Here is a 14,775-nt window from a genome sequence, read left to right on the forward strand (position 1 = left end):
CCCCCCCCCCGCCCGCCGCTCGCCCCGAGCCACCCCTCGTGTTCGCTCCTGCCCTTGAGGCGTTCTGCTGGGATGTGGAGGGGTGCGACGAGGTCTAAAGGGCTGCGGGTCTGCGTGCCCGCACCTGGAGAGCCACGAATTTAATCCCGAGTGAGTGTACGTGGGGGTAAAACTCGCTAGCAAACACTTCAAGCCAGGTCACCATCGAGTAGAGGGAGACCCGCACCTCGGGGAAGAGATTCCAGGGTCAGGGATAACAGGTGCACTTGGATGCCGTGCTGATGTTTGAGGGTCTATGAATGTGCTTGTGAACCTGAGACTCAGGGTGTGAGGGTTCTGTAGGAGAAACCAGTCCAGACGAGCCGGAGAAGAGGGAGAGGACTGGGCTGTCCGCACTTTCTGTGTCTGAACAGGCAGGTGCTGCCAACTGCAGTGCCCTGAGAGTGCCGTGTGCGGGTGCTTGTACACACACAGGGGGCTCAGCCTCCCCGCAAACGGGAACAGCTGCGGATACAAGTGTTGAACTGGGATGAGGAGACCTCTGGGGTCTCAGCAGCTGGGAGGCAAGAAGGAATCCCTGCATTGCAGAGTCCTCTGGATTCAGCAGCTACCTGTAACATCCTTAGCGTTGGCCTTAAACATAAAATAAAGATAATATGATTTTTATATTTGAATACAGGCCAAGGGAAGTCCAGGTGGCTTAGAAACTTTCCAGAAGGTTAAAATGAAGAATGTTTGCCATATATTTGCTTGCATAAGTGTTTTATTTATTGCACCCAAGACATGTTTCATTATGTCCTTCAAATTTAATCACCCATTCTTCTAGTAAACATTTTTTGTCCATCCAAAAACTTGTCCAGACAAGTCATATTGTCTTTGGACATTTGTCCAGGGTTTGTTGATGCCCTGCAGCCAAGGTGGAGCAGCAGTAATAACTCCAGCCAGGCTGCAGGACATATGGAAATACTGGACGTGTGGTATACCGTATGGTAATGTGTACTACTATCACTGTAGCACCAGTGTCAACCTCTGATGCACCTGGGAAATATTGATACAGATAAGGTGTGTCTTGTATGGACAGAAGGTGTACCCTGGAGCCCACAGACCTGCTGCATGTGCAATGCACACTGAGTGAACCTGCGTTATTCAGGAAAATCACCCGGCAAACATACGGGGAGCAACACAGGAGGGAATACACCACATAAGCCTAAACACATTAACTTCTCCTTCCTCAGCTTGAGTTCATTTTTGGACACCTTTTAAAAATAATAAAAGAAACCGTAGTCTGTATAGGTTTCTCTGTGGCTATAGATAAGATTTCCACCAGACAATAGACAGTGGTAACTTTAGCATTAGCAAAGTGGGCTGCTGTGTAAGGACAAACGCAGAAGTGCAATGAAGGGCTTAGTAGCTTAAAAGTTAATTTCAGAAACAGCTAGCGTTCATGCTACTGGTGTGAAATCCTGGCAGTGGTCTGGCAGGAGCTACATTGGTTCCCTACACAGCACAGATGTGGGTACCTCAGCATGAGAGATGGACGTGTGTGCAGACACCCAAGCACCCACCTACTGCCCACCAACTGGAACAGGCTCTGCTGCCACAGATAGGAAAGTAGAAGCATCTGTGTTTGTAAAGGAGTTCCAACAGCTGAGGAAGCTCCCAGCAGACAGCACATATGCAAGGAAGGGTTGGCAGACATATCTAATATCCCATCTTTTTTCTATTATGTTCTTCCAGAGAACAAAGTAAGGAGGTCTGGCCACAAGGAGAGACCCATTGAGCACTGGGCACTGAGGAAAATAAAAAAGGGAAAGCTACATTTGGCTCCTTCTCTTGCCTGCAGAGCTTTGTACCTGCTTCCCTTCATGTCCTAACCAAAGGCTGAGTTGTGCAGAGTGTACCTACCATCCATCTTACTGAAACAGCGGAGAAAGGAATTCAAGATTTACGAGGCCAGAGAGAGGGAACATGTGTGGGCATGTATCAGCAGCCAAGGGCGCTCATTGAGGTGGGCAGGGCTGCTCTGTACTTCATGTTCTTTCAACAGGCCTTGAATAAACTACAGAAATAGGAATGAGAACCCAAGGGCCATTTGGCAGACAACCCCCAGAATCAGTAGATAACAATTTCATGGTCTTCTTCTGTCTTCCCATGAGTAAAGTAGTTGCATCTTTTCAGCAGGAAGACTGGACACTATAGACCCAGTGCTGGAGTTGGGCATAGGTAGGGCCATGGTAGGACAAGGCTGCACAGCAGTGTATCAGCTGTATTGCCAGGTCAGGCTTGGACAATGTGTACTCTCTGTATGTCGTTCAGCACAAACACATTTCCATGGGATAGCTTGCGGCTCCACAGCTGCTTCTCTGCCACTGTCCTGCCTTGCTGGGAGCACCAAGATGATTGGTCTACCAGGTCACACATGCTGGTGTAGATTTAGAGTTCACTGTGCAGTCACAAACTGGTGCATGCTCCCTTCTTCATGCCTCTCTATGTTCAAGCAAACACCACTGAGGCCAAGATAGGGCTAGGACTGATGCAAGTTAGGCTCAAGCTTTTTATTTCTGCTTTCTAGACAGTGTGCATCACTGTGTTAGCATGCTCACCTATTGATCAAGGTAAATGGTAGTGACATGCACTTTCCAGTGAAGATGTGGGGTGAGAAGCTTTGGAAGTAAGGGTCTCAGGGTTGGGGAAGTGAGACAGAAGTCTGAGACTGAAAATGAGATGAGGTTCTTGGGTGTGTGACAGGTGGTAGAAGAAGGTAGAAGCAGAGAGTGAGAGGGTATGGGAGCAGAGGTTATGGCACCATCAATCACAAGTTATGCCCCATGCTTGTATAGACTCCCATAAAAATGACTGCAAGTGATCCAGTAGCTGCAGCACAATGTTAGTAGATGAAAACCCTTGCTAGCCTTCCCATCCCTTTCCCTGGGCAGGGCACCTCTCCACAGGCTCCCTGCCTTCTCTAATCTGAACCACCCTGGTACTACTCTAAATGAAGGCAGTACCAAAGTAGCTAAAAATAACCTTTAACAGCAAACAAACTAAACAACAGTCTTCAATTAGTTAATTTTATGAAGGAAAACTATTTTGCTCAGGACTGTAAATTGGGAAATTAAAATGAAATGTAAACTGGGAGTGTTCTGGGATAACTGTATCCTCAGAGGTAAAGGAACAAATATCTATGTGCTCATATACATAAACAGAAATACACTTCCAAAAGCAAACTTTGAAAAGATTTCTCTGAAGTCCTGGCAATTTTTAAGTTTCTCAGGCCAGTACTACATGATCAAACTTGTTTCACTCAGAGCTCACTAGGTGTTAATAATTTTGAATATTTGAGACATGATTCCTACTGCAGCTCTTAAATTTATATCTGTTATCTTATAGACCCAAATCCTGGGACTTTCCAAATCACAATAGACTTTTAAGCATTATAGTAGTTGTGAGTTATATTTTTTAAACTGTGACTTCTTTTGTGAAGTCTTTGGCTCTTCTGCACAGAAGACCAGGGAATAAAATATTCTGAATTGTTTATTGTGGCAGATAATTCAGGCCAAATGTTCCAGTGATGCAAGTTTGTATAGCTCCACTGAAGGCTGCTCTGTGATACTGATATATGAACTGCAGAGAACTTCTGAAACTGCTATTTTTGTTTTGCCTGGGATGGCAGGGACCTTGAAACTTGGCTCCTAGGACATACCTTGCAATTTCCTGGAAAGGAGGGAATCTGAAGATCTTATCAGACTAATTGCTATCTTTAGAAAGATAGAGCACAATTTGGCTCTTATAAAATACAAGTATTTTGTTGTACTGGCACTATGTTTAAGCTGGCTTACATATACAGGTATCCAAATGTATATATTTATATATATGCATACACACGTATTCCTTAGCATCCTTGTACTGTCTGAAAATACATCCAAGCTGTGCAGATATTCATGATAGCCACTACTTAACCTCAAGATTTTTCCTGTTCCCTAACGAGATAACCTTTCTTTGGCCCATTTTCTTCTATACCTCTTTTCTTTCCTTCCTTCCTTTCTCATAGTAAAGCTGCTGGAAGGGTGGCTGAGGAGAGGTTTGCATCAAGATCCAGGGGACCTGTACACTACTAGGATTCCAAATTCCCAGCAATCTGAAACAAAGAGCTGCATTTGTCTGCCTGACAACACAGGGATAGCTTGGTGCATGACCCTGTGAAAACTGGATGAACATGTTTGCATTTGCTGTAAATGTAATGATTATCAGAGAATACAGTCTGTCACTTTTGATAGCCCTGACAAGTGCAGAAGGAGAAAATAATGGCTGCAGGTGTTCACACATTGTTGTTGTGCAATTGTGCAGAGATGTTGACAGGACTGAAAACGTAAGTAGGAACAGGATTGTATTTTTGCATATCTTCATCCTATCAAAATAGTATGTTTTAGTCATACTGGTAAAAGACAGGTGAAGGCTCAGCTTTTCTGAAAATCAGTTGTCATTTTTTTAATTGAATCTTATCTTTCAGGGTCAGCGTGGGACCTCTGGCATATGAAGGATAACTGAAGATACACTGCCTGCCCCTTGCAGTGGATTTCAGAGGCTATGACTCAAAAGGACTCCCCCAAACCACAACACACATTTCCTGGTTCTTTTCTGGTGAGTGGTCTGTACACGTGATCCTCTCAGTCACCCACAACTGTGGCAAGGAGCAAGCCCTGAGCTCTACTCACCACCTGCCAACACTCAGAGAAGGGTTGGCAAAGAAGAAGTCCCCAGCTGTCAGGGTGATTCCTACATTCTCTAAGGATCAGCAATGCTGCTCCTTCAGCTTTTCAAAGAACTCAGAAGTTCATAGAATTTAACAGAATTATCCATCCATCTGCCCTAGGTTGTCCATGTACCACTCATTTTTGGTATTATTTTTTGCTTTTTCTTCTTTTCACTTTTTTTTTCCTGCTTTCCTACCATTTATCTCAGATAACTACACACCATCAACAACAGCACACATAAACGGCACACGTGTCTTTTTTCTTTGTGTCTCATATTACTGTCATCAGATTGCACATTATTCTTCGATGAGCAATGAGACCACTCTAGTAACAAATGGAAGGTGTTAGTACCATTGCATTTGAAGAGGCAATGTTTGGGGTTCCATAACATGGAGAAAAAGTTGCTTTGGGATTTCTCTGCAGAAATGCATGGAGCTATGCTGCATAGATGGATCCAAATTTGCAGTATGCCCAGTGTTTACTCTTTGCAGCCAAACTGCTGCAAGAGATACCATGGGTGATTCTAGCTAGCCCTGACTGTGCAGGAAAACACCTGAACTTGCTTGTCTGCACTCAAGTATGAGTGTACCTGAGCACCATGGCTTGCACCGTTGTTTGCTGATATGCTGGCACTGGTGTCTGTGCTGCCATGGGCACTCCCTGCCTTGCCATTTCACATCCACCTTCCTGGCCAAACATTCCCATCCACAGCAAGACATCCCACCAACTCTGTCAGTACTGCTGTGGCAAAAGCGCTGACTTGACTTATAAAAAAAAAAAAAGGAGAAAAAAAGGCCCAGGGTGGGAATTCCTTTGGCTGCCATCTCTGCTGAAGCCAATGTATTAGGAAATTACGTCCTCAACTAAAGGATGGCCATCAGACAGCTACTCCAGTCATGACTCAGGAATCTATGATCACATGTCCAGACTCAACGAAAACAAGGCTTCTTTATGATCTCAGGTATTTTCTATCTTCTAGATCACTTAGAATTTCTCAGACATGCCTAGTTTTTTTCATTTCCTCCAGGCCCAAAATGATGAACTTGTTATCCCATTTTTTAGGATAGGTTAATGATCCACCTGTGACTTTGCTCCCACTACTTTCACTCTCCTAATTCATGCCTCTGACTGGTGCTTTCTTACCCAACCTCGTCAGCATTTTAGGAGAGGGAAGGTGGTGACAGACCTCCTTCAAGCTGACTACTTTCCAGATTTGAATTAAATTATCTCCCTCTCTGTTGGAAACCCTGTCTCCATCCCTGCCTTCTCACTAGGCAAGTGCAGAGTAAGGACAGAATGGGACAAACAGTAAGAGAGGAGAAGCCCTGCTTTCCCCAGGTACTCTCCATTCCCCATATGCTCATCTTCACTGCTAAACTGAACATGAGCCTACAGAGCCCCTGAGACAGAGTAATAACCAGCCTGGCCTGTGAAAGGGTTGATCTCCCTTGCTGAGTGTGGCTGGCTGGGCAGGCAGAAGGGCTTGATGTGGCCACAGTGGCTGCTGTCGGCATTGGGAAAAGTAATGCTGCTTTTCCTGAAGCTGGCAGCTGTTCCTTGGCTCTCTCCGTCTTGAGGGTTGCTTGTTGGAGATGGTGATGTTGTCTGCTGCTTCAGTGTCTGTGTAATATTGTCCAAGGAATTCCAAGGCCAAAGCCTTTTCTTCCTTCTAATGTTGCTTTCATCTGACTTGGACTGGCCCTTTGACTTTATAAAGGACATTTTATGGACCACAAACCCACAGGAGAGGCCTTCACAGCCACAGAAGGGAGATTTGGGGGTTGATAGACAACGGTGCTCATATCTGCATGTATTCCCACCTCCACACACCACAATCCTTATTCCACCCAGACTTAGGGACAGAATTTGGGGTCCAATGACCAAAGCCCCTGTCAGAAAGGTCTTTAGGAAATGCAGAGGGTTTTTTTTTTTTTTTTAAACACATCACTGGAAAGAACTAGTTTCAAAAACTCTTGAGGGAAGTACTGCATGCTCTCCTAATTTGAGCAGAGGTTGCAAGGGTATGGCTTGAAAGCAGCTCCCTCTTCTGGAGTCCTGCACAGCTGCCACGTTTTGCAAGACAATGCAGAACATGGTATATAGTTGAAAGGAATTACACAGACGACTTCACAAGGTCCACTGAGCTTTGTATTCTCTTGCCAGTAATTTCAACAGGCAAGAAAAGATGAATGTTTTACCTGACCACAACCAGCCAGGTAAAATTTTAAAGAATTAAGAGCAAAGTCACAATTTGATGGAAGGAATAACAGAAATGCACCCGAGTGCTGGGAGGCAGAGAGGAAGAGGAACGAAAGAATGAGACATAGAATGGATTTTACTTTTCAGCTGCCATGGAAAATAAAAGTTTGAGGTACACTTCAAAATTTATTTAATTTTATTCTGTTAAGGGCTGAAAATTATTTTGTCACATTAAGGGAAATTGGACTATAGGGACACATAAAAATGTAACATTTTAATGTTATTATTTGCATGCATTGTCTATATGTGCTTAAACCAGAAATTATTCCTAGAGGACTTTACAATTAAAGATGGAACAATGTCTGAGTTTTACCATGGATATTTAAGCTCCACCTAAGTTTGGTGATGTTTTTTCTAACATACCTTTCTCACATCTTTATTGTAGTGTTGGCAGTTCCAATCTTAATCTAGGTGCTTAAACTAGTCTGTCAAAACCTAAAGCTGTTATGCAGTGTACATACAGAAAAAGTGGTTGATATAATGGCGTGCATTTTGACCAAAGGCTGCTTGTCACTGAGAAGGTTATTTTGTTCTATTCTGATAAAGTGTGTGATTCTATACCAGAAAAAAGTCAGCATCGAAATTGCCATATCAGTAGAAAGTCATAACAGTTTATTGCTGTAAATTATTTCCCTTATTTGAAATAAGCTGTGTTAATATAAGCATACTAGAATAACAGAATGCAACATGTTTTGGCTTGGCTTTTTAGTTTGCTGCCCCATATCCAACATTTGCAAAGGCATCAAACTTCCTACAGTCAACAAGCACAATGCTCTCCCATGCTCGTGCTAATGCAGGCAACACTAGAAAAGCTTTTATGCTAGCTTTATAATATCATAAGAAAATGTATATGCCTTTCTGGTCCAGTGCGTCCTAAGAGCATGAAGTTGTTCCAGCAGAAGACTTGCTGTCCTGTGGGTGGACACTTGGGCCTCTGCCTGTGGGGGTGTCATAAGGGAACTCCCCCAAACTCACTCCCCAAACACCCACATTGCTGCACCAACTCGAGGTGTCTGTCCTAGGCTGGACACCTCTGTGGGATGGGCTGTCCTTAGCCCATAACTGAGAAGGCTAGCATGTGTGGCTTCAGCAAGCCAATTTTCAAGCTGTTGGTTTCCAGAGCCAATGGGGAGCAGGAGGAGGTTTCTCTGCACCGTGACTCCAGTGCAGCAGAGGCCTGAGCTGCTCTTGCACAGGCCATGGGTGCCACACAGCCAGGTGGGAAAGTGCCATCACTTCAGCAGACCTGGTGCCCAAGCTAAGCCCGTTACACCAGGCAGCCTCAGACCCAGAGCTATTCCCAAGCTCAGTGGCACCAGTATGTTTGGAAATCCAGGTATATGCACAGTCCAAGGCCGTATCTCACTTGGATAAGTGGTGTTCCTCAAGGGACCAGTGTTGTTTAACATCTTTGTTGCAGACGTGGACAGCAGGATTGAGTGCACCCTTTGCAAGTCTGCTGACGACAGCAAACTGTATGGCATGGTTGACACACTGGAGGGAAGGGATGCCATCCAAAGCAACCTTGACAGGCTTGAGAAGTGGGCCTGTGTGAACATCATGATGTTCAACAAGGCCAAGTGCAAGGTCCTGCACCTGGGCTGGGGCAATCCCAAGCACAATTACAAGCTGGGTGGAGAACAGATTGAGAGTAACCCTGAAGAGAAGGACTTGGGGGTGCTGGTAGGTGAGAAGCTTGACATAAGCCAGCAATGTATGCTTGCATCAAGTGTGACCAGTGGGTTGAGGGAAGTGATTCTGCCTCTCTACTCTGCTTTCGAGAGACCTCACCTGGAGTACTGTGTTCCGTTCTGGAGTCCTCAACACAGAACAGACATAGATTTGTTAGAGCGAGTCCAGGGAAGGTCCATGAAGATGATCAGAGGGCTGGAGCACCTCCCATATGAGGACAAGCTCAGACAGTTGGGGTTGTTTAGCCTAGAGGAGAGAAGGCTCTGGGAAGAAGTTATAGCAGCCTTCCAGTACTTAAAGGGAGCCTATAGGAAAGCTGGATAGGAGCTCTTTATCAGGGAGTGCAGTGATAGGATGAGGGGAAATGGTTTTAAAATGAAAGGGCGGAAATTTAGATCAGATATTAGGAAGAAGTTTTTTATGTGAGGGCAGTGAGGCACAGGAACAGGTTGCCCAGAGAAGTTGTGTCTAACCCATCGCTGGAGGTGTTCAAGGCCAGATCGGATGAGGCTTTGAGCAACCTGATCCAATAAGAGGTGTCCCTGCCCATGCCAGGGGGGTTGAACTGGATAATCTTTAAGGTCCCTTCCAACCCAAACCATTCTATGATTCTAAGATTCTGTGACAGTTTGTTCACAATCATAGAGCAGAATCAGGGACAGGTGGATGTTGTGGGGCCTGGTGAAACGAAGGCTCTGCTGCTTTACAGAGGGTGCTCAGCATCAATGGCATGGAAATGTGAGGCCAGCCCAGTATGTGTGTCTGTGGCTTCTGATGCCAAAGAGATTTGTTTCCTCTGATTCTGCCCCTCTATTCATCTCGTGAGACCTCATGTAGAGTGTTGTGCTCAGTTCTGGAATCCTTAACATGAGAAGGATATGGAATGGTTGGAATGGGTTCAGAAGAGGGTTACAAGGATGATCAGAGGGCTGAAGCACATCCCATACGAGGACAGGCTGAGAGAGCTGGGGTTGTTCAGCCTGGATAAAAGAAGGGTGTGGGGAGACCTTATAGCGACCTTCCAGTACCTGAAGGGGACTACAAGCAAGCTGGGGAGGGACGGTTTACAAAGGCTTGTAGTGATAGGATGAGGGGGAATGGCTTTAAATTGGAGAGGGGAAGATTTAGACTGGCTACAAGCAGGAAACTCTTCACTGTGAGGGTGGTGAGGCTCTGGCACAGGTTGCCCAGGGAAGCCGTGGCTGCCCCATCCCTGGAGGTATTCAAGGCCAGGTTGGATGCGTCCTTGGACCGCCTGGTGTGAGGACAGCCCCATGGCCGGGGGGGGTGGAACTAGATGCTTTTAAGGTCCCTTCCAACGCAAGCCATTCCACGATTCTATGATACCCCATACAGTAACTTCCCACATCAGCCCTGCGGCAGAACTGCCAATCCCCGCAGGGACTCTCCACGACCAGCGCCTGAAGTCTCCCTCAAGGCCGTGACGGGAAAAAGGAGAATTTAAAACCGCTCTGTGGAACACGGGAGCCCAAATAACTGCCGTGGAAGTGCAGCGAAGCAGCCTGGACCACCCCGCCCCGAGCGCCCTATGGCCATGCCCGCGCCAGCACAGGCCACGCCCCCGCTCAGCCAACCCCTGTCGAGCTCTTAGCCAGCCCCCGTCCCGTCCTATCACAAGCCACGCCCCGCGCTTTGCACAGGCCACGCCCCCGCCCCATGCTCAGCCAATCCTCGCCGCGCTCTCACTCAGGCCCCGCCCCACGATCACACAGGCCACGCCCCCTCTCTCCCAGATCCCGCGTGCCTCCGCTACTTCCGCCCGGGCTCGCCGTTGGCGGTGGCGCGCAGGCGCCTTGGCGGCGGCAGGAGGAGCGATGGGGCCGCTCGCAGCACTCGCGAGAGCGGCTGGGGTGGGATCCGCGGCGCCTTGTGGGAGTTCGGTCCTTTCTGGCGGCCCGGCCATCTTGGCGGCGCGTCCGCGGTGAGTGGGGCTCGGCCGGGGCGGCGCGGGCGGGCGCGGGGGCCGCTGCCGGGCGCTAATCCCTCCCCTGTGTTCCAGTTACCGCCCGACCCGACGACAGGCAGCACCATGGTGGCCGCGAAGAAGACGGTGAGTGCGAGCGGCCCGGGCTCACGTGGCGGCGGGGAGCGCGGCGTGGGGGCCGGGGCCTCGGGTCGGCCGTGCCGCCCTCGCTTCGGCTGCTGGGCGCTTCTCGACCTCTGATCCGTCCCGGGCGCTGCTCCGGGCGGCTCGCAGGGCTCCGTGGGAGCTGGAGGACCTGGAACCGAGTTGCCAGGGCGGGCGGTGCTGAGCGTTTCCATTTTCTGCCATGTTCTCGCCTTTCTCCTAGAGGAGTTCTGGCAGGCGTGAGCCTCTTGTTAGATGGTGGTGTTCGTCCTCTGGAATGTGCTTACTTGCTGTAGTGAGCACCACGCTCTCCTGTTGGGACTGTCCGTTCATATTGCGTGAGGTTACTTTTTTCGGCTGTTAGCGTCTGTCCTGGCGTAGATTGCCAAGGCAGAAGTAGTATTTTCTTGGATTTGACTTTAGAGTTTAGCAGAGTTTTAGTAAAGGCCTGTCAAATACAGTCAGGCGTTACTGATTAACAGATAGCAGCAGCAGCAGTGCTTTAAGAGGTATTTTGCTATTGTAAGGTACGTGGGTAAGAGATTTTTGTGAAATTGGGAGAGTAGTGTCAGCACCTGCCCCTTATCCACAAGCTTTTTCACACTCTTATAGCAGGCTATCTTTTTTATTCCACTTTGCGAATTATGGGGAAATATTAAAACATTACTTTTATTTCTGATTCTGTTTCCTTATCATAGAATCATAGAATAGTTTGGATTGGAAGGGATTGATGGATGAATGTCCATCATCTAGTTCTAACTACCCTGCCAATGGGCGGGGACATCCTACTAGACTAGGCTGCCCAAGGCCCCATCCAACCTGGTCTCGAATACCTCCAAGGATGGGGTGTTAGGCTTTCTTATGCTCTGTGCCATTTTCCAAAATCTAAAGTAACATACAGTAATGCTTTTCTACATCTTTTTCAGAAAAAGTCTCTAGAGTCCATAAACTCTAGGCTTCAGCTGGTTATGAAAAGTGGTAAATATGTACTAGGATACAAACAGACTCTGAAAATGATTCGGCAGGGCAAAGCCAAGTTGGTCATCCTAGCCAACAACTGTCCTGCTTTGAGGTAAGAAGTATGAAAAAATAGTTCTCTTTCAAACTAAGGCAGGTTCTTTGTGCAAATCCAGCATGTGTGTCATGTTAATTGCTACAGTGAATTAATAAAACAGAGTACTTTGCTTGCACATTCCAGAGTCCTATGAAATAAAAGTAATGGCTTTTTTGGTGTATGATGGTTTCAGGTCTGGATGTGGTGAAATGCTTCCTAACTTTTTTTTCTAGCTTTATTATTCGAAGAGGTTGCTCTAGCAAAGTTTCTGGAAGCTTTTCACACTGTGATAGCATTCATTAAAAGTATTATGATGCAGAGTTCTGGTGCTTTTTCAAAGAAGTGTATTGGAAAATAACTTTACAGGTAGCAAAACTGGTAAGTGATGTTTATTTAAACTATTTGAAGGACACAAAACTTGCTGTCCAAGTTAGTTATAAATTTAGGTTCCTGGTTGGTGAAATGATTTTTGTTGACAGTGAAGTTTTTACTAACTTCCTGACATTTTCCTTGTTGAATTCTGGGGCCCTTTTTGTCATCAAGGAGTATTGACAGAGTCAAGAAACTGTGAATGCAGAAAACCAAAATTAGATGCTTGAGAAATGGCAGGACTGTTAAAAGTAGGCAGCATATTAGTAGGGATCCCCAGAGTGCTTGGGGAACAGTGCTGGCCACTAGAATCTCCTAGTGGAAGTCAGAAGAGAAAGAAATATAGAATTTTTTTTTTTTTAAGAAAAATGCAGTTTCTTTCACAGCTAATGGCAGCCTGATCTCTGCTCAGCATCTGCCACTGGCATTAATGTAATTGTTTATGCACTTTGGCTTAGCTCCTACAACCTTTCATAGTCTGAAGTTTTGAATTCTCTTCTTTCCTGTAGAAATGAGCGTGTGTAGAGGCAGCAGCCTCAGGGATTTGTGCTCCAAAAGTGGGTTTGACATTGCATACCTGTAGCATGCTTCTGGATAAGGGTTCCTGAGCCACAACGCGGTATCGATGTTGTCTGGGAAGGAACAGATGTGTTTTTCTGTGTGGGAAGAAAAACTGTAAGGTTTAAGTTTGATTGGAGTTAAGGCTGCTCTCGCTGTATTTCAGTTGGTCAGAATTGTGTCAGTACTGTAACACCTGGATTTTGAATTTCAGAAAATCGGAGATTGAGTACTACGCTATGCTTGCCAAGACTGGTGTCCATCATTATAGTGGCAACAACATCGAATTGGGCACAGCATGCGGAAAATACTACAGAGTGTGCACACTGGCTATCATTGACCCAGGTATGTGTCTCTTGCTGTACAGTGACCAAATGGGTGTGTATCAGTTATTCCTCTGTTAATCTGTGAGTAGCAGCACTGACCAAGTAATGTGCAGGGACGATGAGGTACTCTTCTGTCCTTTTCTGTTGGGTTTAACTCTTAATTTCTTCTGATCGAGTTCCCATTCTTTTGAGAGTGCTAGGTTTTTAGAACCTGAAGTTACTGCTGCTTGTGTTTGCTCATAGCTCCTTTTACCACTAAAACCTGTGAGCGTGTGTTTTGTCTACCTGTCAGTCTGTAATGTGGTTTCAGTGGCTGATGGGCTGTTTCTGAGCCCATCAGCTAGAGTGTGAGCTTGTGTAGCATGCTGCTTGCATCAGCCTTGTTTGACTGTTAATTTAAGACAAAGGATTGCAAGTTCTCCTGCTTCCCGGAATGATAGATACAAAAGTGACCCATATGCAGGTGGATATTAATCCGGAGTTGAAAATTGTATATTAAATGTTTTATTTTAAACCTGTAAATCTGTGTGTAATTACAGTGGATTGGTAGCATTCCTCATATAGACTGCGAATTTGGGGACTTGCCATCCTCTTTCAAAAATTGTGTTAGAAGATAAGATTGATTCTTCTCTATTTGTTGACCAAAATGCATATACATAGATGTAATTATTTCTGTAATAACTTTCACCAAATGCAACGTCAGTTTGAATTTGCTGTTTCTTCAGAAAGCTTTACTTAGCCTGCTTGTATTCAAATACCAGGTGTAAACTTAATTTTCAAAATGTTGCTTTTAGGTTTGATTTTGGGGGGCAATGGGCTTAACTGTAAGCTATGGCACCGCAAGTAAATGTGATGCGAATATTCTCGCTGTCCTGATATTTCCGTGATCAGGGGAGGCTAGACATTCGCTATATTAAAACTATGCATTGTGTCCTCCAGGACTAGATTGTTGCTCTAGTACTGGCTTTGTAAATGCTAGTGACAGGTGTAAATGCTAGTGGCAGGCAATCATAAAACTATTGTGCATAGCTTAAGAAAATACAGTTACAAGTTATTTTTTTTATCAAGCCATGAAAATTACCAGCCTTTTTTTCCTAAATGTCTTTGTATGCTTTTAAGTTGTAGAATCAGTGTGCTGTGTTGTCTTTTTTTAACTTTCTGACTTTTTCCTGAGAACAGATCTCTCTGTGGGTCCTCTTGTAACAATGTGGTGTGTTGTTTTTTTTTTTCACAGGGGACTCTGACATCATCAGAAGTATGCCAGAACAAACCAGTGAGAAGTAAAGCTGTAAAGGTGTTATTTCTACAATAAAACTGGTTACAGATCTGTTTTAAGAAAAATTTGGTTTATACATTTGCTGGTTTTAGGGAACAAAATATATAAATGAAGATTCATTGCCTCTGCTGTGTTTGCCCTTCTCTTAGAAATAACCTTCACTGGACAAAACTTGCCTCTATTTCTCTAGAAGTTGTGGATCTTGAGAGGTGAGCGAAGTAAGACTTTATCATGGCAAGTATGATGCCAAATCCTAACAGGCTAGGGCTTTCTTAGTGCTTGGATTTGGTATGCTAATTCAAAACCAAGTGGTAATGTGAGGTACAGTAGCAAATTTAGGATGATGGTGGGGTAAAACAGAGGGTATACTTGCACTCAAAAACTTCACTATTTCTGCC

At 45.5% G+C, this 14,775-nt stretch overlaps 1 protein-coding gene and 1 non-coding gene across 2 annotated transcripts; both read left to right on the forward strand.

Annotated features, from left to right (window-relative positions):
* The first annotated feature begins 10,539 nt into the window (after nt 1-10,539).
* On the forward strand, nt 10,540-14,496 carry RPL30 (ribosomal protein L30). Its single transcript, XM_054057265.1, has 5 exons — nt 10,540-10,647; nt 10,726-10,776; nt 11,721-11,866; nt 12,990-13,120; nt 14,336-14,496. Exons 2-5 carry the CDS (start codon nt 10,756-10,758, stop codon nt 14,383-14,385), a joined length of 348 nt encoding a protein of 115 aa, XP_053913240.1. The 5' UTR covers nt 10,540-10,647; nt 10,726-10,755; the 3' UTR covers nt 14,386-14,496.
* Nucleotides 13,954-14,088, forward strand: LOC128851538 (small nucleolar RNA SNORA72). The gene has a single exon (XR_008448906.1). It is a non-coding gene; the product is annotated as a small nucleolar RNA SNORA72 (small nucleolar RNA).
* Nucleotides 14,497-14,775: the final 279 nt, after the last annotated feature.

This window comes from Cuculus canorus, chromosome 2, assembly GCF_017976375.1.
Source record: "Cuculus canorus isolate bCucCan1 chromosome 2, bCucCan1.pri, whole genome shotgun sequence".
In the NCBI taxonomy this organism is placed as follows: Eukaryota; Metazoa; Chordata; class Aves; order Cuculiformes; family Cuculidae; genus Cuculus; species Cuculus canorus.